This window comes from Oncorhynchus mykiss, chromosome 10 (assembly GCF_057628025.1).
Source record: "Oncorhynchus mykiss isolate SJ-2025 chromosome 10, ASM5762802v1, whole genome shotgun sequence".
NCBI classification, from domain to species: Eukaryota; Metazoa; Chordata; class Actinopteri; order Salmoniformes; family Salmonidae; genus Oncorhynchus; species Oncorhynchus mykiss.
Window position 1 is genome coordinate 45,194,791 of NC_143031.1, and position 27,706 is coordinate 45,222,496.

Consider the following 27,706-nt stretch of genomic DNA (forward strand, 5'->3'; position numbering starts at 1 on the left):
CAGGCTGATTGGTCAGCTATTTGAGCCAGTAAAGGGTGTTTTACTATTCTTGGGTAGCGTAGTGGCTTTTGCTTCTCTCCAGGCTTGGGGACACTTTTTTGTAAGATTAGATTAGAGATGGAAAATAGGAGTGGCAATATAGTCCGCTATCATCGTCAGTCATTTTCCATCCAAGTTGTCAGACCAAGGTGGCTTTTTACATTACTGAATTCAAAATTATAATGGTTTTGTTTCATAATTTGGTCAGTTATACTTGGATGTGTAGGTCTCTTGCTGGCATGTCATGACTAAGTTTGCTAATCTTGCCAATGAACAAAATCATTCAAGTAGTTGGTAATGTCAGTGGGTTTTGTGATGAATGAGCCATTAATGAATGATGGAGCGGAGTTTGCCTTTTTGCCCAAAATTTCATTTAAGGTGCTCTAAAGATTTTTACTATCATTCTTCATATAATGTATCTTTGTTTCAATTCTTCCTTCTGTTCTGTTTAGTCATATGATTTCTCAATTGGCAGTAGGTTTGCCAATCGGTTATGCAGTCATATGTATTTGCCTTACCTTTTGCCTTATCCCTCTCGGCTATAACATTTTTAAATTCTTCATCAATCAACAGGAATTCATCAGTTTTTACAGTCATTTTCTTAATGGGTGCATCCTTATTAGTAACTGGAATAAGCAATTCCATAAACTTGCCCAGTGTATTGTCTGGTTGTTCCTCATTACACACCACAGACCATCAAATATTCTTTACATCATCAACATAGGAATCAATACAAAACCTCTTGTAGAACCTCTTATATACAATATTAGGTCCAGCCTTGGGAACTTTGGTTTTCCTAGATATGTCTACCATATTGTGATCATTATTAGATGGCACCGACAGAGATGGTCGCCTCGCTTCAGGTCCTTAGGAAACTATGCAGTTATATATTTTTTTAATGTATTATTTCTTACATTGTTAGCCCAGAAAATCTCAAGTGTTATTACATACAGCCGGGAAGAACTATTGGATATAAAAGTGATGTCAACTTAACAACATCACGACCAGGAATACGTCTTTCCCGAAGCGGATCCTTTGTTCAAGACCGCCACCCTAGACATGAGATCTTATCCCAGAGGCTGACCCAAAACAACGCGGTCGCCGCAGGAGAGGCAAACGTAGCAGCCTACTGGTAAGACTCAGAAGGCGAGCACACCATCCACCGCTTCCGAGCATATTACTCGCCAATGTCCAATCTCTAGATAACAAGGTGGATGAAATTAGGGCAAGAGTTTCCTTCCAGAGAGACGACAGAGATTGTAACATTCTCTGTTTCACGGAAACATGACTCACTCTGAATATGTTGTCAGAGTCGGTCCAGCCACCGGGTTTCTTCATGCATCGTGCCGACAGAAACAAACATCTCTCTGGTAAGAAGAAGGGCCGGGGTGTATGCCTTATGATTAACGACTCATGGGATAATCACAAACACATACAGGAACTCAAGGCCTAATGTTCACCTGACCTAGAATTCCTTATATTCAAATGCCGACCGCATTATCTTCCAAGAGAATTCTCTTAGATTATAGTCACAGCCGTGAATATCCCCCCCCCCCCCCAAGCAGATACTCGTCGGCCCTGAAAGAACTTCACTGGACTCTTTGTAAACTGGAAACCATACATCCTGCATTTATTGTAGCTGGGGATTTTAACAAAGCTAACCTGAGAACAATATTTCCTAAATGCTATCAGCATATCGAATGCACGACACGAGCTGGTTGCATCCTGGATCACTGCTACACTAACTTCCGTGATGCATACAAAGCCTACCCCGCCCTGCCTTCGGCAAATCTGACCATGACTCCATATTGTTGCTTCCAGCCTATAGACAGAAACTAAAACAGGAAACGCCCATGCTCAGGACTATCCAACGCTGATCTGACCAATTGGATTCCACGCTTCAAGATTGCTTTTATCATGTGAACTGGGATATGTTCCAGATAGCCTCAAACAACAACTTGATGTATACGCTGACTTGTGAGCGAGTTTATTAGCAAGTGCATTGGAGATGTCGTACCCACTGTGACTATTAAAACCTTTCCTATCCAGAAACTGTGGATTGATGGCAGCATTCGTGCAAAAATGAAAGTGCAAACCACCGCTTTTAATCATGGCAAGATGACTGGAAACATGAAAACAAACAGTGCAGCTATTCCCTATGCAAGGCAATGAAAGCGTCAGTATAGAGACAGAGTAGTCGCAATTCAACGGCTCAAACACGAGACGTATGTGGCAGGGTCTACAGTCAATCATGGATTACTAAAAAAAAAAACAGCCCCGTCGTGGACATCAACGTCCTGCACCCAGACAAATTAAACAACTTCTTTGCTCGCTTTGAGGACAATACAATGCCACCGACAAGGCCCCCAACCAAAACCTGTGGGCTCTCCTTCTCTGTGGCCAACATGAGTAAAACATTTAAACATGTTAACCCTTGCAAGGCTGCCGGCCTAGACGGCATCCCTAGCCGTGTCCTCAGAGAATGAGCAGACCCGCTGGCTGGTGTGTTTACGGACATACAGTGCCTTGCAAAAGTATTCGGCCCCCTTGAACTTTGCGACCTTTTGCCACATTTCAGGCTTCAAACATAAAGATATAAAACTGTATTTTTTTGTGAAGAATCAACAACAAGTGGGACACAATCATGAAGTGGAACGACATTTATTGGATATTTCAAACTTTTTTAACAAATCAAAAACTGAAAAATTGGGCGTGCAAAATTATTCAGCCCCTTTACTTTCAGTGCAGCAAACTCTCTCCAGAAGTTCAGTGAGGATCTCTGAATGATCCAATGTTGACCTAAAAGACTAATGATGATAAATACAATACACCTGTGTGTAATCAAGTCTCCGTATAAATGCACCTGCACTGTGATAGTCTCAGAGGTCCGTTAAAAGCGCAGAGAGCATCATGAAGAACAAGGAACACACCAGGCAGGTCCGAGATACTGTTGTGAAGAAGTTTAAAGCCGGATTTGGATACAAAAAGATTTCCCAAGCTTTAAACATCCCAAGGAGCACTGTGCAAGCGATAATATTGAAATGGAAGGAGTATCAGACCACTGCAAATCTACCAAGACCTGGCCGTCCCTCTAAACTTTCAGCTCATACAAGGAGAAGACTGATCAGAGATGCAGCCAAGAGGCCCATGATCACTCTGGATGAACTGCAGAGATCTACAGCTGAGGTGGGAGACTCTGTCCATAGGACAACAATCAGTCGTATATTGCACAAATCTGGCCTTTATGGAAGAGTGGCAAGAAGAAAGCCATTTCTTAAAGATATCCATAAAAAGTGTTGTTTAAAGTTTGCCACAAGCCACCTGGGAGACACACCAAACTTGTGGAAGAAGGTGCTCTGGTCAGATGAAACCAAAATTGAACTTTTTGGCAACAATGCAAAACGTTATGTTTGACGTAAAAGCAACACAGCTGAACACACCATCCCCACTGTCAAACATGGTGGTGGCAGCATCATGGTTTGGGCCTGCTTTTCTTCAGCAGGGACAGGGAAGATGGTTAAAATTGATGGGAAGATGGATGGAGCCAAATACAGGACCATTCTGGAAGAAAATCTGATGGAGTCTGCTAAAAGACCTGAGACTGGGACGGAGATTTGTCTTCCAACAAGACAATGATCCAAAACATAAAGCAAAATCTACAATGGAATGGTTCAAAAATAAACATATCCAGGTGTTAGAATGGCCAAGTCAAAGTCCAGACCTGAATCCAATCGAGAATCTGTGGAAAGAACTGAAAACTGCTGTTCACAAATGCTCTCCATCCAACCTCACTGAGCTCGAGCTGTTTTCAGTCTCTCGATGTGCAAAACTGATAGAGACATACCCCAAGCGACTTACAGCTGTAATCGCAGCAAAAGGTGGCGCTACAAAGTATTAACTTAAGGGGGCTGAATAATTTTGCACGCCCGATTTTTCAGTTTTTGATTTGTTAACCTTTCTGATCTCCCCATCCCGGATCCGGGTTCGTGAATACAGACTCAAGCTCATTACCATAACGCAACGTTAACTATTCATGAAAATCGCAAATGAAATGAAATAAATATGCTAGCTCTCAAGCTTAGCCTTTTGTTAACAACACTGTCATCTCAGATTTTCAAAATATGCTTCTCAACCATTGCAAAACAAGCATTTGTGTAACAGTATTGATGGCTAACGTAGCATTTAGCATTAGCATTCAGCTGGCAACATTTACACAAAAAAACAGAAAAGCATTCAAAAAAATCATTTACCTTTGAAGAACTTCAGATGTTTTCAATGAGGAGACTCTCAGATAGCAAATGTTCAGTTTTTCCTGAAAGATTATTTGTTTAGGACAAATCGCTCCGTTTTCTGCGTCACGTTTAGCTATGAAAAAACCCCTGTATCCAGGATTGTGTAAATCTATCAGCAAGCTCATTAGCATAACACAACGTTAACTATTTATGAAAATCGCAAATGAAATGAAATAAATATGCCATCTCTCAAGCTTAGCCTTTTGTAAACAACACTGTCATCTCAGATTTTCAAAATATGCTTCTCAACCATAGGAAAACAATCATTTGTGTAAAAGTAGCTAGCTAGAGTTAGCATTTCGCGTTAGCATTTAGCGTTAGCATTAGCGTTAGCATCCAGCACGCAACATTAACAAAAACATAAAAGCCTTCAAATAAAATCATTTACCTTTGAAGAACTTCTGATGTTTTCAATGAGGATACTCTCAGTTAGATAGCAGATGCTCAGTTTTTCCAAAAAGATTCCTTGTGTATTAGAAATAGCTCCGTTTTATACATCACATTTGGCTACCAAAAAAAATCCATAAATTCAGTCCTCAAAACGCAAACTTTTTTCCAAATTAACTCCATAATATCGACTGAAAACATGGCAAAAGTTGTTTAGAATCAATCCTCAAGGTGTTTTTCACATATCTCTTCATTGATACATCGTTCTTGGAAACATGCTTTCTCTCCTGAATCCCAGGAGAAAATGCCTGCACCTGAAGATTACGCACAAATTTAGACAAAGGACACCGGGCGGACCTCTGGAAAATTTAGTCTCTTATGGCCAATCTTCCAATGATATGCCTACAAATACGTCACAATGCTGCTAAGACCTTGGGCGAACGACAGAAAGTGTAGGCTCATTCCTTGCGCAATCACAGCCATATAAGGAGAGAATGGAAAACAGAGCTTCAGAAATTCTGCTAATTCCTGGGTGATGCATCATCTTGGTTTCGCCTGTAGAATGAGTTCTGGGGCACTTACAGACAAAATCTTTGCAGATTCTGAAACTTCAGAGTGTTTTCTTTCCAAAACTGTCAAGAATATGCATAGTCGAGCATCTTTTCGTGACAAAATATCGCGCTTAAAACGGGAACGTTTTTTATCCAAAAATGAAATAGCGCCCCTAGAGCTCTAAGAGGTTAAAAAAGTTTGAATAATATCAAATAAATGTCGTTCCACTTCATGATTGTGTCCCACTTGTTGTTGATTCTTCACAAAAAAATACAGTTTTATATCTTTATGTTTGAAGCCTGAAATGTGGCAAAAGGTCGCAAAGTTCAAGGGGGCCGAATACTTTCGCAAGGCACTGTATTCAATCAATCCCTATACCAGTCTGCTGTCCCTACATGCTTCAAGATGGCCACCATTGTTCCTGTTCCCAAGAAAGCGAAGGTAACTGAACTAAATGACTATCGCCCTGTTGCACTCACGTGTCATCATGAAGTGCTTTGAGAGACTAGTCAAGGATCATATCACCTCCACCCTACCTGACACCCTAGACCCACTTCAATTTGCTTACCGCCCCAATAGGTCCACTGACGATGCAATCGCCATCACACTGCCCTATCCCATCTGGACAAGAGGAATACCTATGTAAGAATGCTGTTTATTGACTATAGCTCAGCATTTAACACCATAGTACCCTCCAAACTGGGTTTCGACCCCGCTCTGTGCAACTGGGTCCTGGACTTTCTGACAGGCCACCCCAGGTGGTGAAGGTAGGAAACAACATCTCCAACCCGCTGATCCTCAACACTGGGGCCCCACAAGGGTGCGCTCTCAGCCCTCTCCTGTACTCCCTGTTCACCCATGACTACGTGGCCATGCCCGCTTCCAATTCAAACATCAAGCTTTCAGACGACACTGCAGTGGTAGGCTTGATTACCAACAATGATGAGACGGCCTACAGGGAGGAGGTGAGGGCCCTAGGAGTGTGGTGTCAGGAAAATAACCTTACACTCACCAAAACACAGGAGATGATAGTGGACTTCAGGAAACAGCAGAGGGTGCACCCCCCATCCACATCGACGGGACAGTGGTGGAGAAGGTGGAAAGTTAAGTTCCTCGGCATACACATCACGGATAAACTGAAATGGACAGCGTGGTGAAGGCGGAGCAACAGCGCCTCTTCAACCTCAGGAGGCTGAAGAAATTTGGCTTGTCACCAAAAACACAGCAAACTTCCTCACACTTGAAGCTGGGGGAAAAAGGCACTTATTCAGTGGTGGTGTAGGCTAGCCTGAGGGCCAGACTGGGATGTTCACTCTACACTGTCTGGGCACTCGATTTGTTAGGTCAGAAAAAGATTTGTCCAATCGTGTTTCCAGACAGAGTTAAAAGCTGATTTCTCAAGCTGGCTGGCACACAGGCGGACTGGTAGAGGAGTCTGCATATGTCAGTTAGAAATCATAATGTAGCCTAAAGGAGAAACTGGGCTGTCCAGGCGATGAGGTCAAACACTCAATCCTCCGATTTCCTGGTCACAAGAGGCAATAACCCTGACCTCACAGTATTGATAGGTTGACCCAGTTAGTGAGTGTGATTTCCTGCCTGTGGCAAATGGCCCATTGTTCGTGAGGGCCCCAGGTCTCCATAGGTGATCTCCTAATGCTCTGATTATATCATAGTCAAGAGGATCTTCCTGGACCCTCCACTGTCTTCACTGATGGTGCTTTGTGTGCCGAATGTGAGAGTAAACAGATCCCAAGAGTAAAATCAGCACCATGTTGGCACAAATAGACTAATTCCTGGCTGAGACTCAATATGGGCTTACTTTGGGTCTAATCCAGGCCCAAATAGAAAGAGCTCTGGCTACAGCTCTGACATAGAAGTCCCAGTGAACCAAATGGATGTACTCCAATTCAAAGCATCAACAGCGTAGGGCCATAGCGTTCACATTAGACCTACATCACGTTTCATCGTTCTCACGTCACAGCTATTTGATGTGAGAACTTGTCAAAGGGGAGGCAACCTTGGGCCTTATTAACAGTCCAACTCATTCTAAGAAGAACAAATATATTTTAAGGAATTTTACTGGGAGACTAAAATAGCAGCAGCAGGCATTAGTGATTCTTTAGAACAACAGTAATTAGTCTGCTGTTCTTTCTCTATCCCCCACTAAACAATAACTGATGACGTGCAAGAATGCAGTCTGAAAAATATCCAAACCTAATACATTAAATAATAGGTCTGTCTCGCTACCAAGTACATTTGCACTCGTCTCCAGAGTGCTTGGTGCTTTAAGGTATAAATGCAAATGAGTGCTCAAGAGCTTTGGTTGCATGCTGCTATATTTACAAGAGCTTCCTACATTATTGAAACAGAGAAAGCAGTGCTGTCATTGTTTCAGCCATGTTTGTACTCTGGCTGTCCTAGTAGATTGGATTAATATGACAAGCTTCCACATGAACAGTTATGGAGAGTGGCCATAGAGGTATTAACAAGATGGTTGGCCCGTAAACCTGCAAATATAACCATGTCATCCATCATAACTTTGGTTTAACACATATGTTTGTGTTTGTGTGTGTCACAGCCCTGACCGAGAGGGGAGCCTTTTATGTTCTTTAAATCGTTTCAAATAAGATGACAGAACCTGTCACAAATCGAGGTTTCAAAACTCTCCTTCCTCCGCATAGTTACATCATAAGGATGTACAAAAGGCTAAAATCTGTGCTGCGTCTGAAACAATTGATAGAATGTCTGGAGTGCCAGACTGGCTTCCGGAGGATAACAGGCAGTGACCAGCACAGGAGACTGGTGCTGCTTTTCACTTAGTATACACCCCTGGGAAATGGGTGTTTCATAGGTAGACACTGAGGACTTGTGAAGAGCAGAATCAACAACCTCTGCATAATCAAACCTGTTGCTTTGTGAGATGTTACCATCGAAGACGTAAACCCGTGTTCACAGTTAGTCATTGTTATGTAAGTGCAACCTGACAAGTAGGCTAACTGATAAATCGGTCAGGTTCTACCAAAAAGCCCCAGCGGTCTTACTTTGACGCCAAGTCAGAGCAGGTCCACTGAGGCTTTGACACAGTGAGTCCCAGGATCCAGGCTGTGGAGGTGGAAACACTAAACTCTGAAGACTTTCGGTAAAGCATTGGTGTAAATCCTCAAGGAAATGCACCATGGGTGAGTTGAGTGAATATCCATTCTACCCGTTCAGAGTGAACTAGTGCACACACACACACACGCAGGTGGGCCATGAGAAGCCACGCCCACTGTGGTAATTACAGACCAGAGCCCAGAGGAGAAGAGCGGATAGCATGACCTGGCCAGCCTGTCCCTTGGGCTCTACAATTAGAGGGTGGCACCACTCTGTGGTCTGCACTCTGCAATTAGGTGCTGACTAGGTGCTGGGCTGGGCACTGACATCAGCTCAGTGTTCTGGAATGCTACTTACAAACATTCCACTTGCCCGTCTCCCTGGCTCTGACTACCTCCCTTTTCTCCTCTCCTCTTCCTGTTGTTGCTTCTGCTGCTGCTGTTCACAGGGTCTGGCTGAGGCTGGTCCTCCCTCATCTCATACTACACTCTGGTCCAGGGCTATAATCATAATCACACAGCCATGCCACATGTGCACCTGTGCTGCACCATTTGGCTGTGAATTGGTTGGCATCTATGCTGATACAATGCTACATTGTTAGTGTGCACCTTGTGCTTGCCTATGACCATTTCCCATGAAATGTCCTTTCCGAACATACCCAGACACCTATACAGAAGTGTGTGGAGGTGGCTGTTTCAGCCACAACCGTTGCTGACAGGTGTATAAAATCGAGCACACAGCCATGCAATCTCCATAGACAAAAATTGGCAGTAGAATGGGCTTACTGAAGAGCTCAGTGACTTTCAACGTGGCACCGTCATAGGATGCCGCCTTTCCAAGAAGTCAGTTTGTCAAATTTCTGCGCTGCTAGAGCTGCCGCAGTCATCTGTAAGTGATGTTATTGTGAAGTGGAAACATCTAGGAGCAACAATGGCTCAGGTAAGGCCACACAAGCTCACAGAACGGGACGCAGAGTGCTAAAGCGCGCAATGAGTAAAAATTGTCTTACCTCGGTTGCAACCTCACTATCGAGTTCCAAACTGCCTCTGGAAGCAACGTCAGCACAATAACTATTACTTGGAGCTTCATGAAATGGATTTCCATGGCTGAGCAGCCACACACAAGCCTAAGATCACAATGCGGAATGGCAAGTGTTGGCTGGAGTGGTGTAAAGCTCGCCGCCATTGGACTCTGGAGCAGTGGAAACGCGTTCTCTGTAGTGATGAATCACGCTTCACCATCTGGCAGTCCGACGGACAAATCTGAGTTCGGTGGATGCCAGGAGCAGTGGCGGTTCTAGCTTGTGTGGCTCCCTGGGTGAACCCCCCCCCAAAAGCACCATTCCGCACTAACTGTAATTTTTATTCAGACATTTGGAACACAAATAAATATTCATAACACAAAAAACTATTTAAATATCAAAATAAACTCAGCAAAAAGTTAACATACCTTTTTCAGGACCCCGTCTTTCAAAGATAATTCGTAACAATCCAAATAACATCACAGATATTCATTGTAAAGGGTTTAAACACGGTTTCCCATGCTTGTTCAATGAACCCTAAACAATTAATGAACATGCACCTGTGGAACGGTCATTAAGACACTATAACAGCTTACAGACGGTAGGCAATTAAGGTCACAGTTATGAAAACTTAGGACACTAAAGAGGCCTTTCTACTGACTCTGAAAAACACCAAAAGAAAGATGCCCAGGGTCCCTGCTCATCTGTGTGCACGTGCCTTTGGCATGCTGCAAGGAGGCAGATGTGGCCAGGGCAATAAATTGCAATGTCCGTACTGTGAGACATCTAAGACAGCGCTACAGGGAGACAGGATGGACAGCTGATCGTCCTTGCAGTGGCAGACCACGGGTAACAACACCTGCACAGGATCGGTACATCCAAACATCACACCTGCGGGATAGGTACAGGATGGCAACAACAACGGTCCGAGTTACACCAGGAACGCACAATCCGTCCATCAGTGCTCAGACTGTCTGCAAAAGGCTGCGAGAGGCTGGGCTGAGAGCTTGTATGCCTGTTGTAAGGCCTATGGGCACAAACCCACTGTCGCTGGACCAGACAGGACTGGAAAAAAGTGCTCTTCACTGACGAGTCGCGGTTTTGTCTCACCATGGATGATGGTCGGATTCGCGTTTATTGAAGGAATGAGCGTTACACCGAGACCTGTACTCTGGAGCACGATTGATTTGGAGGTGGAGGGTCCGTCATGGTCTGGGGCGGTGTGAACACAGCATCATCGGACAGCGCTTGTTGTCATTGCAGGAAATCTCAACGCTGTGCGTTACAGGGAAGACATCCTCCTCCCTCATGTGGTACCCTTCCTGCAGGCTCATCCTGACATGACCCTCCAGCATGACAATGCCACCAGCCATGCAGCTCATTCTGTGCATGATTTCCTGCAATCAGGAATGTCAGTATTCTGCCATGGCCAGCAAAGAGCCTGGATCTCAATCCACTTGAGTACATCAGGGCTTGGGCCATTCCCCACAGAAATGTCTGGGAACTTGCAGGTGCCTTGGAAGAGTGGGGTAACATCTCACAGCAAGAACTGGCGAATCTGGTGCAGTCCACGAAGAGGAGATGCACTGCAAGACTTAATGCAGCTGGTGGCCACACCAGATACTGACTGTTACTTTAGATTTTGACCCACACTTTGTTCAGGGACACATTATTCCACTTCTGTTAGTCACATGTCTGTGGTACTTGTTCAGTTTATGTCTCAGTTGTTGAATCTTGATATGTTCATACAAATGTTAAGTTTGTTGAAAATAAACGCAGTTGACAGTGAGAGGACGTTTCTTTTTTTGCTGATATTTTTGATATATTCACAGTATTACAGTATTACGAATGAACTGTAGTTTATTTGGTAGCATTTCGTAGTGTGACTGATTTTACTAATTGCATTAGTACTGTACAAAGTTAGAGGTGCGGTATTTGATAGATTCCCCCAACTCTACCCTACCTCGGGCTTCCAGTGGGGAGACCTGAGGTCAACCTACCCCCGCCTCCCTCCCCATCTCGTACTTCTGAGTGGGAGACCTACCCAGGAGGTAGCCTGCCAAGCTCACAAACTAAAATCAGGGCGCCCACTCTGACAAGGTTAATTGACCCACAGTCCCACACGGTGACATGATATCATGACGTGACGTGCAAATGAGCGATAGAAAACCGATCGCACAAATATCACAATTTTTTTGTGCAGGCGCCCTGTGCCGCCCTCGGCAAGATGCCGCCCTGAGCAGCTGCCCATGTCGCCTATACCTAAATCCGCCGCTGGCCAGGAGAACACAACCTCCCCAAATGCATAGTGCCAACTGTACAATTTAGTGGACAAGGAATAATTGTCTGGGGCTGTTTTTCATTGTTCGGGTGAGGCCCCTTCATTCCAGGGAAGGGAAATCTTAACGCTACAGCATACAATGACATTCTAAATGATTCTGTGCTTCCATCTTTGTGGCAACAGTTTGGGAAAGGCTCTTTCCTGTTTCAGCATGACAATGCTCAGCGTGCACAAAGCAAGGTCCATACAGAAATGGTTTTTCGAGATCGGTGAGGAAGAACTTGACTGGCCTGCACAAAGCCTTGACCTCAACTCCCTCAAACACCTTTGGGATGAATTGGAACCCCAACTGTGAGCCAGGCCTAATCGCCCAACATCAATGCCAAACCTCACTAACACTCTTTTGGCTGAAATGGAAGCAAGTCCCAACAGCAATGTTCCAATGTCTAGTGGAAAGCCTTCCCAGAAGAGTGGAGGCTGTTACAGCAGCAAAGAGGGGACCACTTCCATATTAATACCCATGATTTTGGAATGAGATGTTCGACGAGCAGGTGTCCACATACTTTTAGCCATGTAGTGTATTTTGCAGCATTAGAGCAGGACTAAAAGCAGAGTAATAAGCTGTGTGTAATCATTTAAACTCACCCAGCTCCCCCGCAGCGTTGCGGCCGCCCACGGCGTAGAGGTGTCCTTTGAGAGCGCTGAGGTGGAAGAAGGTACGTTTCTCGTTAAGACACGCTACCTGCATCCACTTATTGTAGCGCGGATCGTACCGGAACACCGTGTCCACCGCCGTCTTGCCTTTGGTGTCGTAGTTGCTCTGGCCCCCCACCACGTAGAGGAAGTTTCCGATGACGGCGATGCCGTGCTGGTAGCGCGGTGCGTCCATTGGCGCCAGCGCCTTCCACTCGTGGGCCTTCTCGTCAAACAGGCGCAGCTCCTTACTGACCACCAGCTGCTGGCGCAGGACGCCGCCCAGGGTGACCAGGTGGCCGCTGTCTGAGCGGATGGCCGTTCTCTCTGACTGCATGACTGGCTGCATGTAGGGCATCATCTGGTAGTTACTGGCCTCCAAGAGGAGGTTGACGCAGGTATTGTCGGTGCGCATAAAGTCCACCGTTTGCACGTGGTTGATGAGCTCCTGGGGGTTCATGAGGGGGAAGCGGATGTTCTTCATGAGCTTGGGGGCGTGGTCCATGCGTCCGTCCTCATAGCGGAGCCAGCGGCATGCAGCCTTGAACAGGTCCAGCTCGCTGCAGTGCTTCAGACTGTTACTGGACAGAACGAAGGCCAGCCGCTCAAAGGGCAGCTTGACAAAGTCCCCCGTACCCAGCAGCGAGGGGAAGTTCTTGAGGATGAAGTTGTTGACGTATTTGTCTACCTCCGTGAGGTTGTATGCGTTAGCGATGCGCCCCACCTCCACACAGTTATCCAAGGACACCTGCAGCCAAGGACAAAGGGAAAGCAGTGAGAAGCAACCACTCGTAATCACACACCAACTTTTGCTTAGACCAGTGGTTTTTACCTGGGGTCTAAAATGGAAAAAAGCTCCACTGCAGGTCCCCACAAGCGAAATAGGGCAAATGTGACAAAGTGGGGGATTATAAAAATGCATCTAAAACCTTTTTAGGTGAACACACCATTTTAGACCAGGTATAATAAACCTCAGGTCTAAGCAAAAGTTGACAAGTATGGCCCCAGTGTTTTTATCCCAGTTCAAGTCCAAATGTAGACATTAAAGTAAGCAGTTGAGTACAGTAGTTTGGGGCATCTTAAACTGCTGTGTATAATTCCCCTGGCTGGTTCTAGGGGGGGGGGGGGGGGGGGGGGGGCTGAACAGGCTGTATGAGCAGGCTGTGTTAGGCTCCTTACCCCAGATATGAGAAAGACCTTGCAGAAGTCGAGCACAGGTAGGATCTGGAGGAAGCTGGCTGCCTCCAGTGTGTCCTGCAGGTTCTCCATGTTGAGAGACAGCTTGGCCGTGTAGATGAAGTCTATGATCTTCTTCAGGCCTATACGGTTGACACCATGAAGTTTGATGCACATTAAATCCTGTTCCTTCATTCCACCTGCGTGATGTGGAGAGAGAAAAGAATAAACATATTACATAAAGTAGGGATGTGCATCTATCCCTTTCAAGATGATTTGATACGTATCTAGATACATGGGCTCCGATACGATGCAGGAACGATACGTTATAGTTGAGAAATTATTACGTGCGATTCGATTTGTTGCATAAACACATTCATTTTCCCATTCTAAATTCGAGCTCATGAGCTGGGCCTCTCTGAGCTGGATGTGTCTGAGCTGACTTCTCTGTGTGTGTGTTTAAATGATGTATGTCTATGGTGTATACTATATAGGCACCTGATCTGAGCCATAAGGGAGGCTAAGCATCTACCACCCCACTACCGCTATCAGATTGGGGTGTCTACAATTCAAATGACAATTGTCTCCGGTAGCTTACTTTTAAGTAAAGCAGAATTTTTACAGTGCCTTTAATATGCCTTTTCATCTGAACTTTCGCCTGGACTTGCCCGCGCCTCATGAATTTGTGTACTAAACGCACAAACAAAAATGAAGTATTTGGACATAAATTATGGACTTTATCGAACAATACAAACATTTAATGTGGAACTGGGATTCCTGGGAGTGCATTCTGATGAAGATCATCAAAGGTAAGGGAATATTTATAATGCTATTTCTGACTTCTGTTGACTCCACGACATGGCGGGTATCTGCATGGCTTGTTTTTGTGTCAGTGCCGTACTCAGATTATTGCATGGTTTGCTTTTTCGAAATCTGACACAGCGGTTGCATTAAGGAGAAGTGGATCTAAAATTCCATGCATAACACTTGTATCTTTTAGCAATGTTTATTATGAGTATTTCTGTAAATTGATGTGGCTCTCTGCAAAATCACCGGATGTTTTGGAACTACTGAACATAACGAGCTAATGTAAACAGATTTTTTTTATATAAATATGAACTTTATCGAACAAAACATACATGTATTGTTTAACATGAAGTCATATGAGTGTCATCTGATGAAGATCATCAAAGGTTATTGATTAATTTTATCTCTATTTCTGATTGTGTGACTCCTCTCTTTGGCTGGAAAATGGCTGTGTTTTTCTGTGACTAGGTGCTGACCTAACAATCGTTTAGTGTGCTTTCGTCGTAAAGCCTTTTTGAAATCGGACACTGTGACTGGATTTACAACAAGTTTATCTTTAAAATGGTGTAAAATACTTTTTAATTATGTTATTTCTGTTGTTTTGAATTTGGCGCCCTGCAATTTCACTGGCTGTTGGCGAGGTGGTACGCTACCGTCCCACATATCCCAGAGAGGTTAACATGATTTTTGAATGACTACCTCATCTCTGTACCTCACACATACAATTATCTCTCTAAGCTGCATCAGTGGATTTTAAAAACAACCCTTGCAAAGGGCACCTATTGGTAAATGGGTAAAAAATTAAATAAAAAACAGACATTGTATATCCCTTTGAGGATGGTGAAGTTATTAATTACACTTTGGATGGTGTATCAATACACCCAGTCACTACAAAGATACAGGCGTCCTTCCTAATTCAGTTGCTGGAGAGGAAGGAAACTGCTCAGGGATTTCATCATGTCCTTAACGATTAAAAGCATATCCATAACATGATGCAGCCACCACTACGCTTGAAAATATGGAGACTGGTACTCAGTCATGTGTTGTATTGGATTTACCTTGTTGCTAACAGGATGCATTTTTATTCTGTACAGGCTTCCTTCTATTCACTTTGAAACAGTTTAATGGCTGTGATAGGCGAAAACTGAGGATGGATCAACAACATTGTAGGTATTCCACAATACTAACCTAATTAACAATGTGAAAAGAAGGAAGCCTGTACAGAATAAAAATGCATCCTGTTTGCATCAAGGCACTAATATTATACTGCAAAAATTGTGGCAAAGCAATTCACTTTTTGTCCTGAATACAAAGTGTAATGTTTGGGGCAAATCCAATACATCACATTACTGAGTACCAGTCTCCATATTTTCAAGCATAGTGGTGGCTGCATCTTGTTATGGGTATGCTTGTAATCGTTAAGGACTTGGGAGTTTTTCAGGATAAAAAAGAAACTGAATGGAGCTAAGCACAGGAAAAATCCTAGAGAAAAACCTGATTCAGTCTGCTTTCCACCAGACACTGGGATAATTCATCTTTCAGCAGGACAGTAACCTAAAACACAAGGTCGAATCTACACGGGAGTTGCATACCAAGAAGACTGAATGTTTCTGAGTGACCAAGTCACCATTTTGACTAATCTACTTGAAAATCTGTGGCAAGGCCTGAAAATGGTTGTCTAGCAATGACTAAGAACCAATTTGACAGCTTGAAGAATTTTGAAAACAATCCATGTTAAACAATCCAGGTGTGGAAAGCTCTTAGAGACTTACTCAAAAAGACTCACAGGTACAATCACTGCCAAAGGTGATTCTAGCATGTATTGAACTCAAGGGTGTGAATACTTATGTAAATTGATTATGTCTGTTTCATTTTCAACACATAGGCAGACATTTCTAAAAACATGTTTTCACTGTCAGTATTGTGTCAATTTAATTATTTCTGAATTCAGGCTGTTAAAACGCATTAAAATGTGGAATAAGTCAAGGGGTATTAATACTTTTTGAAGGCACCGTAGATAACAATAACCTAACAAATTACATCAACTTTAAAAGCCCAGTATCATGCAAGCCATTTTAGCATGCTAAAGGTGCTGCACAGATGTGCAAAATCAGGAACAACGCGCCAAGCTGGGAACAGTGCACATTTTTAAAAAAATATTTATTTATTTTACCCCTTTTTCGTGGTATCCAATTGTTTTAGTAGCTACTATCTTGTCTCATCGCTACAACTCCCCTACGGGCTTGGGAGAGACTAAGGTTGAAAGTCATGCGTCCTCCGATACACAACCCAACCAAGCCGCACTGCTTCTTAACACAGCGCACATCCAACCCGGAAGACAGCTGGGTTGCAGTGAAAAGCCTTTGCTCAGCATCTGCAGCAGAATATTATTACCGGCTTAAACAGTGACCTCACTTCCCTCTAAACACATCTGGGTCCTTCCACCAATTCGGTGCCTTTTGAGAAGTGCAACTTGGTCAAAAAAACATTTGATTTCACCTAATTGTAACAGTTTTGGACATGTAGGACAAAACTAATAAGACCAACTACAATCCATTATAATCTCATTGATGCCTGGCGAGCACATAATCCTAAAAGAGTACACTTTCTACTTAAACAGGCATATATCCTTTCACAAATTGATTTCCGACACCTCTATTTTCTTTAATCAAGAAAATGGCTGAACACTTCAAATGTCAGAATTTCCTAAAAGAGCAACATAACGTTTCATTACTACAATATCCTACATTCTGTGATCAATTTGAAATTTAAATCAATTAATTCATAACGGTCAATAAAAATGTTGATGACCCCTGGATTTTATGGGATGCCACCAAAGGTTTTATTGAAAATAATGCAACTGCATTTGCTCCCGAGTGGCGCAGTGGTCTAAGGCACTGCATCTCAGTGCTAGAGGTGTCCCTACAGACCCTGGTTCTATTCCAGGCTGTATCACAACTGTCCATGATTGGGAGTCCCATAGGACGGCGCACAATCGGCCCAGCGTCGTCCAGGTTAGGGTTTGGCCGTTGTAGCCAAATTGTAAATAAGAATTTGTTCTTAACTGACTTGCCTAGTTAAATAAAGGTAAAAAATAAATAAATTGTGCATCTGAGTTGAATAAATCACAATTAAAGAAGATATCTGAATTGGAAACGTTAACTGCGTTCTCAACAAACACTCTTCAGACCAGGTAGCTATTACTCTTTCCAAAGTCAAGACAGAACTTAAGTTATTGATAAGACAGAGAGCAGAGTTTGCCATCCATCAAATTAGACTCAACCATTACTTCCATAGTAATTGTCCCAGTTGTTTATTGGCCATCAAGATATGCAGTAATGTTCAATTAGCTGACATAGCGACTATTGAATATGAAACGGGAATTACAATCAGAACCCAAAATTATCAAACATTCTCCCGCTTCTATAAAGAGCTGTACACCTCTGATTGTAAATCCACACCATGCCAGACTAAGCCCTTTCTAAAATAATTAAGAAATCTGCTTTTCTCAACAGAGAAAGCAACCTCACTGGGAGCCCAAATCTCTCTAAATGAACTCAAAGGGGCATTGGGTAGCATGAATAAAGGCAAATCGCCTAGTCCATTTACATTTTTGGAGCCAATTAGGTCCACTATTGCGCGAAAGGATTAACACAGCCATTCACAAAGGTTAATTTGGGAGAGATGTGAATACAGCACTAGATTTCCCTATTATTAAAAAAGGTAAGGATGCCACCCAGTGTTATCACTCTCGCTCCTGATCTTGGATAAACACATATTAAACTGTTTTCCAAAATGTTGTTTGTTTCAAGACTTACTTATCAAAATTGGTCCACACGGACCAAAGCAGTTTTGTTAAAAAACGTCTATTCTTGGATAAATTCCATCCAGTATTACCCATCTTAAATATGGTGTCTCCTACTGCCCTGGAAAAGGGTGGTCTTCACTGATATATCCCTTAAACAATGCAGTTCTATTATTGCTCACCTAATTTATATTTGGGGCAAAATTGAAAAACAATATAACTAGGGATCAAAATGACATGCCCAACAATAATGCCTTGCGATCTGGAGGGCGGCCTTTTGCATAACCCCAATGGTCCAAAGGTAGAATCAGTACCTTTGCAGATATCATGGTAATGGTTTGAGAACATTATAGGATTTGAAAGAAACATTACAAGCAACTCCTTTTTTTTCTATATTTACCATTTAAGTCAGCTATGCTGGATATGGAGTCCCTTGGGAAACACAACTACCGAACCATCCAATGATAGAATTTGTAAATAAATTATCTGGGTTCCTGAAAGGACTGATCTCTAAATTATATAAACAACTTTTGGAAAGATCAATCTGGGCTACCATTAAAAAGTATGATCCACAGAAAATGGAAAAAAATTCAACTTGGCTTCCTGTAAAACGAACCATCAACTTGTACATTTTAAGTTTGTTCACAAACTTTATAGTACCAAGGAAACACTGGCCCCAACTCTTAACTGTTCACTGTGTCCCTTAAATCAGGTAGGCACATTCCTTCATATGATGTGGTAGTGCCCTTCAGTTAAATGCTTCTGGGACAAAGTTACAAAATTAATTAATGTAAATATTCAATGCTTTGCATCTTATGTTACTTAACGATGATTGCTCCTAGAATATCTCAATCAATCAGAGATAACTACTGCTGGCAGGCAGCACTACCGCAAAAAAAATCTTGGCTCTCACCTTACTCTCTCGCAATTCGCCAGCTCTAACATAATTATTGACAGCGAGAATGAATGGTGCTAGTGAAGGAACAATTGAGGCCTGGACAAATATATTTGACTCTGTAAAGAATAATCTCAGCTAAATCCCAAAACATGCATACAAACTACACTACTGGTCAAAAGTTTTAGAACACCTACTCATTCAAGGGTTTTTCTTTATCATTACTATTTTCTACATTGTAGAATAATAGTGAAGTCATCAAAATGATAAAATAACACATATGGAATCATGTAGTAACCAAAAAAAGTGTAAAACAAATTGAGATTCTTCAAATAGCCACCCTTTGACTTGATGACAGCTTTGCACACGCTTGGCATTCTCTCAACCAGCTTTGAGGTAGTCATCTGGAATGCATTTCAAATAACAGGTGGGCCTTCTGAAAAGTTAATGTGTTTGAGACAATAAGTTGTTTTGTGACAAGGTAGGGGTTGTATACAGAAGATAGCCCTATTTGGTAAAAGACCAAGTCCATATTATGGCAAGAACAGCTCAAATAAGCAAAGAGAAATGACAGTCAATCTGGAAAATGTCAATATCTTTTCAAGTTTCTTCAAAAACCGTCAAGCTCTGATGAAACGGGCTCTCATGACGAACACCACAGGAATTGAAGACCCAGAGTAACCTCTGCTGCAGAGGATAAGTTCATTAGAGTTACCAGCCTCAGAAATTGCAGCTCAAATAAATGCTTCAGAATTCAAGTAACAGACACATCTCAACAATAACCGTTCAGAGGAGACTGTGGGAATCATGCCTTCATGGTCAAATTGCTGCAAAGAAACCACTACTAAAGGACACCAATAATAAGTAGAGACTTGCTTGGGCCAAGAAACACGAGCAATGGACATTAGATCGTGGGAATTTGTCCTTTGGTCTGATGAGTCCAAATTTGAGATTTTTGGTTCCAACTGCTGTGTCTTTGTGAGACGCGGTGTGTGTAACAGATGACCTCCGCATGTGTATTTCTCACCGTGAAGCATGGAGGAGGTGGTGTGTGGGGGGTGCTTTGCTGATGACACTGTCTGTGATTTCTTTAGAATTCAAGGCACACTTAACCAGCATGTCTACCACAGCATTCTGCAGCGATACGCCATCCCATCTGGTTTGTGCTTAGTGGGACTATCAATTGTTTTTCAACAGGACAATCACCCAAAACACACCTCCAGGCTGTGTAAGGGCTATTTGACCAAGAAGGAGAGTGATGGAGTGGCTGCATCAGAATACCTGGCCTCCTCAATCCCCAAAGTTCAACCAAATGAGATGGTTTGGGATGAGTCGGACCACAGAGTTAAGGAAAAGCAGCCCATGTGTGTATATATACACATACACACACACTTACAAAATACATTTTTTACTTTCTTTGCTTTCAGGCTCACGAGGGAGGGGTTGTATGTGGAGGGTTTTCTTTGGCCGTCGGGAGGCTAGCAGGAAGGTGGGGGGTCTGGGTAGTGACTGAAAAGCAACCCTAGTTGCTATGGGGGTGAAAATGGGTGGAAAACACGGTTTCCGGGAGTTGGGGGGGTTGGATGGAGACATGTTGGCTGGGTGGGGTTGGGGGAATGGGATGGGAGGTTGTGGGTGGAGGCACACTTTTTAGTTTTATTTTCCTGTTTAAACAGACATTTTTCTTGAATGACAGTCCACAGGTACATGTTATTTAAACTGAATATATTAATTGAAATGGATATTGTACCTGTAACCCCCACACCAAAGAAAAAAACAAATAAACTTAGTCCATACATTTTTTGTTGTTGAATAAAGCACATTTATATTAATACATTTATTTTTTCCCTATCTCAAGAGGTTAAATAAAAAATATATTATAGTAAGTACCAAATAAAGTAACAGGGTTGACCGTAACAGGGTTTCTTCTTAACCATTTACACTAGTGATGCACCGATATTACATTTTTGACCGATACCCGATATTTTCATTGTGGAGTTTGGAGTGTGACTGTAACTGTTTGAGGTTGTGGGCAGGTGTCTTTTATACTGATAACAAGTTCAAACGGGTGCCATTAATACAGGATTGGAGGACAGAGGAGCCTCTTAAAGAAGAAGCTACAGGTCTGTGAGAGCCAGAAATCTTGCTTGTTTGTAGGTGACCAAATACTTATTTTCCACCATAATTTGCAAATGAATTCATAAAAAATCATACAATATGATTTTCTGGATTTTTTTTTCTCATTTTGTCTGTCATAGTTGAAGTGCACCTATGATGAAAATTACAGGCCTCTCTCATCTTTTTAAGTGGGAGAACTTGCACAATTGTTGGCTGACTAAATACTTTTTTGCCCCACTGTATATGAAACTGCAGTTGAAGGATATTTACCCTCACTACATCTATCCAAGTCGTTTCTATTTGCGTCATCAGTGAGGCAGTTACTAAGCTACAACAAGATGAAATACAGAAATGCATTCTGGAAAGAAAAAAAGTATGTTCACCAAAGTGATGAATGCAAGAGTTGTGATGTCTTATTAAAAACAAACCTTATTATAAAAAATGTAAAAAGCACAAGGTAAATCAAAACCTTAACCCCTTGGGAAAATGAGCATGTCTAATTCAAGGTATGGTAGCTTATCAGAATGTAGAGATGACAGGGAAAGTAAAAATCCTGGAGGATTCACGCTGTGCTTCAAGAAAAGGAGCACTTTGGGAGAAGACAACCAGACAACACAATGCTATCAGCTGCAGAGCCCCAGAGTAGCGATTGATTGACGGACATGTGACAAGCAGGCTAATCCTCTGATTACTCAGTCTGTTAATCAACATTAAACACAGTATGTGGACGTCCCATCCCGTGCATGCTGCTGTGGGTCAGTGAGAGGTGGTGAGAGAGATGGAGGCATAACAGCTTACCTGTGAACATGGCTTTGAAGTAGTCGCTGGAGGAGGCCATCATGGCGCGATGCACTGGGAAGGCTTCGTCTCCGTCCCCCGCCACCAGCGTGACATCACACAGTAATCCCTCTAGCCTCAGCTGGTCAAATCCCTGGGAGGGGGAGAGAGAGAAAGAGGAGAGACCAGCCTGTTAGAGAGCTGCTCTGTTAGGTCTCCCGAGTGGCGCAGCGGTCTAAGGCACATAGGGGAGGGTTTGGCCAGACGGGACTTCCTTGTCCCATCACACTCTAGCGATTCCTTGTGGTGGGCCGGGCGACTGCAAGCTGACTTCGGTCGCCAGCTGGATGATGTTTCCTCCAACACATTGGTGCAGCTGGCTTCCGGAAGCAGTGCAGCTTGGCAGGGTTGTGTTTCGGAGGACGCATGGCTCTCGACCTTCACCTCTCCCGAGTCCATAGGGGAGTTGCAGCGATGGGACAAGACTGCAAACTACCAATTGGATTCCCACGAAATTGGGGAGAAAAGAAAAGAAAGCTGCTCTGTGTACTGTGTGGAGAGACCATGTCTGTCCTGAACCAGATTGGTATAAGGCCTGACTGGTACACAGACTGGATTAGCCTAACTCAATCACTTCATGAAAAGACAAAGAGAAACACACAGCCCCCCAAGCATTACCGTTTCTTGACAACCTGCCTGCAAATAATTCCTGTGCTTATTGCAATAAAAACAAATAGGTCAAAAATGTATACCAAAATGTTTTTTTTTGTCTATCTTTGCACAGAGAATGTTACAATACGTTTGTAAGTTCATATTCTGGTTTAATAAAAATTATTGGTAGAATAATTTTGGGTTAAACCAGCCAAATACATACATCTTAAATTAATTTCCGACAGAACTATAACGCTCACCAGCCTTAAAAGCAATTTGTAGCAATGCTATTACATTTTCTACTTGTGTTTTTAAGCCCAGTGTTTTAAGCCCAGAGGTCCCTATAAAGAACACAGTGGAGTCCAACAATGGCATCACTATGTGCATTGACAACCCTCACTGCTTAATTAGCATTCACTTAAAATGGTCAACAGTCACATTTGAATGATGTTTTTCTCCCGTGCAGCAACCGCCTGATGAGCATGTTAGAAGATGTAGCACTGAAAGTGAAGTCTTCTCTTGGCAAAATCCATTTCTAGAGTCCTATGCAGGCGTATTTACAATATGTCCAGAGAACAACAGAAAATAGATGGGCTATAATAGATGACTGCTAACAAGATGTGCCTTTTTCTAATGATCCAACAAGCTTTCAAATCATAACAACTTTGAATTTAGCTCAGTGATAGTTGTTGTTAAACTCTGAAAATGTTCAGCCACGGACAGTTGGTAGCAAGCCGACAGCTGTCAATCGATAGAGAAACCTTGCAGCGACGCCAGAGATTGGCACAATCTTATTTTCTGACTTGAGCAATGTGCTGAATCACACGTGTACACCCACCCAGTGCTGTGTTCCTAAAAAAATAAATCAACACTCTTCAACAGCAGGTATAAAAACTATTCCACCAGTTAAAAGGCTATTACACTGTTGAATCGGGACCTTAGAAGCACTCTGTCTAACAACACGTCCACACAACACACCTCCATCATACTAACAGGTTGTGGAGTACACACAGTGTGAACAGGTCACACATTGATGAGTCCAGTAGCTTTTTGCCAGCTCCTGCCTGGCAGCCCCCATCTCTGTGACGACCTTCACGTGTGGACAGAGACTGGCATGGGCCAAGCAGGCCAGGCAGGGCACGGAGCATGACTCACCGGTGCTGATGCTTCATCAAACAGCTGGATCCCAACACGCTGAGCCACTGTCTGTCTGCACTGAAGGAGTCACTACCATCACTCTATCATCCCCTTCAAAATTACAGCTAACTAGCCGACATAAATAACAAGGGATTTCATCTCCATTTCAATTGTCATCACATTTTCTCTTTATCATATGCAGAAGACATCTCGTTCTATGCGTGCGATGAAAAAAGTAGGCCATTTCAACTAGAGGGAACAACAGTCATTTCCACTATTGCAATCCAACTTCATGAAAGATATCCGTTTGACAACTCTTTGTCGAGAACATAACAGTTTTCAATGTTCTTAGAACATCATTCTCTTCCTCCGCAGTGAATCAATTGAATAATTCACTGATCATTTTCCTCAACAAATGCAGCGGATAGGTTTGAAAGACAAGTCTTATCTCTTAGACAGCTTGCACACACGACCCTGATCTATTCCATTGTTGCCCTCCACGCGCATTGCATTCTGACTTTAGATGTGCCAGTGATTAGAGTGGGAGAGACCTTGATTTTTATAAGATTTGTTGTTTTTTTAAAACAGGATAGTGAAGGCTAAACCCTGATGTGCTTATAACAAGTTTGACATTAGTTGTAAAAAATTACATAATGTTAGGTAGAGCAAAGGAAGAAATGTGTGCAGTGTTTGAAGATTGCAAGTGTGAAGGAGAAGGAGAAACGACGTGTGATTGTGAGTTGCACACAATAGCCTAGAAGAGATCGTTTGAGACAGATGCACATGATTGGTGCAGCACGTCGTTGAAGATCTGCACAGGAACAACTTTTCTGTGTTTTAAAACAGAATTTTGAACGGACAACCTGACAAACAAAACCAACAATTTGTGTAATTTTTTTGTTGTGTTCAGAAATGGGTAAAGGCCCTTAGTATCTTTGTCTGGCAAAGTTTCAGACACCATACAGACATATTCAGGTCCATAATTATCATGAGCCAAAACAACTGCATAAAAAATACAACTACTGAGCTATATTATATGCTAATTATTTTATACTAATACAATTGCTCAGAGAAAGCGATTTTGTTTAACAAGCAATTTAAAAAATCTAAAAAAGATAGGGGTGACAATAATTTTGACCCCCATCTTCATTACTCTAGCACCCTCCCATTGCGAGGAGAATGCCCTCTTCAAACCACAGGTTTCAATGGGGCTCAACGTCTGGACACAGAGATGCATTATTTTTTGTTGTTGTCAATTAACCATTTCTTTGTGGATTTTGATGTGCGCTTGGGGTTATTGTCTTGCTGGAAGATACACTTGCGGCCAAGTGTCAGCCTCCTGGTTATATTTGCAAACTACTTTAATTAAATTTTCATTGGCAAGATACGCAAACTTAGGGATGACATGACAGCAACAAACGCTGACACTACACAAGTATATAGGACCAAATTATGAATGACAAGAATTGTACTTTTGAAATCCGTAAAGTCAGTGTGGAAAAAAAATTAAGGTCTATCAACAATGACAAGTCATCAGGGTCTGACAATCTGGATGGAAAATGACTGAGGATAATAGCAGACGATATTGCCACTCCTATTTGCCACATTTTCAATTGAAGCCTACAAGAGAGTGTGTGCCCTCAGGCCTGGAGGGAAGCTAAAGTCATTCCGCTACCCAAGAATAGTAAAGCACCCTTTATTGGCTCAAATAGCTAACCAATCAGCCTGTTACCAACCCTTAGTAAACGTAATGGAAAAAATTGTGTTTAATGCAATGCTATTTCACAGTAAACAAATTGACAACAGAATTTCAGCATGCTTATAGGGAAGGACACTCAAAAAGCGCAGCACTTACACCAATGACTGACAATTGGCTGAGAGAAATTGATGTTATGGCTTTACACCCCCTGCTATAATGTGGATAAAGAGTTACTTGTCTAACAGAACACAGAGGGTGTTCTTTAATGGAAGCCTCTCAAATATAATCCAGTTCGAATCAGGAATTCCCCAGGGTAGCTGTTTAGGCCCTTTGCTTTTTTACATTTTTACTAATGACAAGCCAGAGTGTCTATGTATGCGGATGACTCAACACTATACACGTCAGCTACTACAGCGACTGAAGTGACTGCAACACTCAACCAAGAGGTGCAGTTAGTTTCAGAGTGGGTGGCAAGGAATAAGTTAGCCCTGAATATTTCTAAAACTAAAAGCATTGTATTTGGAACAAAACACTCACTAAACCCTAAACCTCAACTAAATCTTGCAATAAATAATATGGAAATTGAGCAAGTTGAGACAACTAAACTGCTTGGAGTAACCCTAGATTGTAAACTGTCATAGTCAAAACATATTGATGCAGTAGTAGCTAAGATGGGGAGAAGTCTGTCTATAATAAAAGCGATACTCTGCCTTAACTTCTTGATGACAGGGGGGCAGTAATTGAGTAGCTTGGATGAATACGGTGCCAAGAGTAAACTACCTGCTACTCTGTCCCAGATGCTAATATATGCATATTATTAGTAGTATTTGATAGAAAACACTTTGAAGTTTCTAAAACTGTTTGAATGATTTCTGTGAGTATAACAGAACTCATATTGCAGGCGAAAACCTGAGAAATATCCAACCAGGAAGTGGGAAATCTGAGGTTTGTAGTTTTTAAACTCTTTGGGGTCATATTGCACTTCCTAAGGCTTCCACTAGATGTCAACAGTCTTTAGAACTTTGTTTCAGGCTTCTACTATGAAGAGGGAGAGAATGAGAGGGGATTGACTCAGGTGTCTGGCAGAGTGCCACAGGCTTGTGAGGCGCTGTCTTGTTACATTGCTTTTCTACAGACAATGGAATTCTCCGGTTGGAACATTATTGAAGATTTATGATAAAGACATCCTAAATATTGATTCTGTACTTAGTTCGACAAGTTTCTACAACCTGTAATATAACTTTTTGAACTTTTCGTCCGACGTTCGGCTGGACCCGAATGCGCGTTTGTATTTGTTTACCAAACGCTTAAACAAAATAAGCTATTTGGACATAAATTATGAACTTTATCGAATAAATCAAACATTTATTGTGGAACTGGGATTCCTGGGAGTGCATTCTGATGAATATCATCAAATGTAAGTGAATATTAATAATGATATTTCTGACTAATGTTGACTACACAACATGGCGGATATCTTTTTGGCTGCTTTGTTGTCTGAACGCTGTATTCAGATTATTGCATGGTTTGCTTTTTTTCCGTAAAGTTTTTTTGAAATCTGACACAGCGGTTGCATTAAGGAGAAGCATATCTCTAATTCCGTGTATAACACTTGTATTTACATCAACATTTATGATGAGTATTTCTGTAAATTGACGTGGCTCTCTGCACAATCATTGAATGTTTTAGAACTACTGAATGCAACGCGCCAATGTAAAATTAGATTTTTTTAAACGCTACCGTCCCACATATCCCAGAGAGGTTAACACTATCAACAAGGCAGTTCCTACAGGCCCTAGCTTTGTCACACCTTGACTACTGTTCAGTAGTGTGGCCAGGTGCCACAAAAAAGGACTTAGGACAATTGCACAGCTGGCCCTTGGATGTACACAGAGAGCTAATATTAATAATCTCTCCTGGCTGAAAGTGGAGGAGAGTGACTTCATCCCTACTTTTATTTATGAGAGGTATTGACATGTTGAATGCACCGAGCTGTCTGTCTCAACTACTGGCACACAGCTCGGACACCCATGCATACCCCACAAGACATGCCTCAAGAGGTCTCTTCCCAGTCCCCAAGTCCAGAACAGGCTATGGGAGGCACACAGTACTACATAGAGCCATGACTACATGGAACTCTATTCCACATCAAGTAACTCATTCCAGCAGTAAAAAAAACATAAAAAAACACCTTATGGAACAGCGGGGATTGTGAGGCAACACAAACATTGGCACACACACACGGATTTAGTACTGGAGTAGGGGCCTGAGGGCACACAG

The 27,706-nt window shown here is 42.5% G+C and overlaps 1 protein-coding gene across 4 annotated transcripts in view; it reads right to left on the bottom strand.

Moving 5' to 3' along the window:
* Positions 1-27,706, bottom strand: part of LOC110533119 (kelch-like protein 13) — a 101,512-nt gene that overhangs the window by 12,230 nt on the left and 61,576 nt on the right. For all 4 annotated transcript variants that reach the window (XM_036990418.2, XM_036990419.2, XM_036990420.2 and 1 more), the window contains 3 exons: positions 21,961-22,093; positions 13,541-13,737; positions 12,314-13,109 (listed from right to left, as the gene is read on the bottom strand). In XM_036990418.2, coding sequence (XP_036846313.1) covers positions 12,314-13,109; positions 13,541-13,737; positions 21,961-22,093 — 1,126 coding nt within the window. The remainder of the gene's footprint in view (positions 1-12,313; positions 13,110-13,540; positions 13,738-21,960; positions 22,094-27,706) is intronic.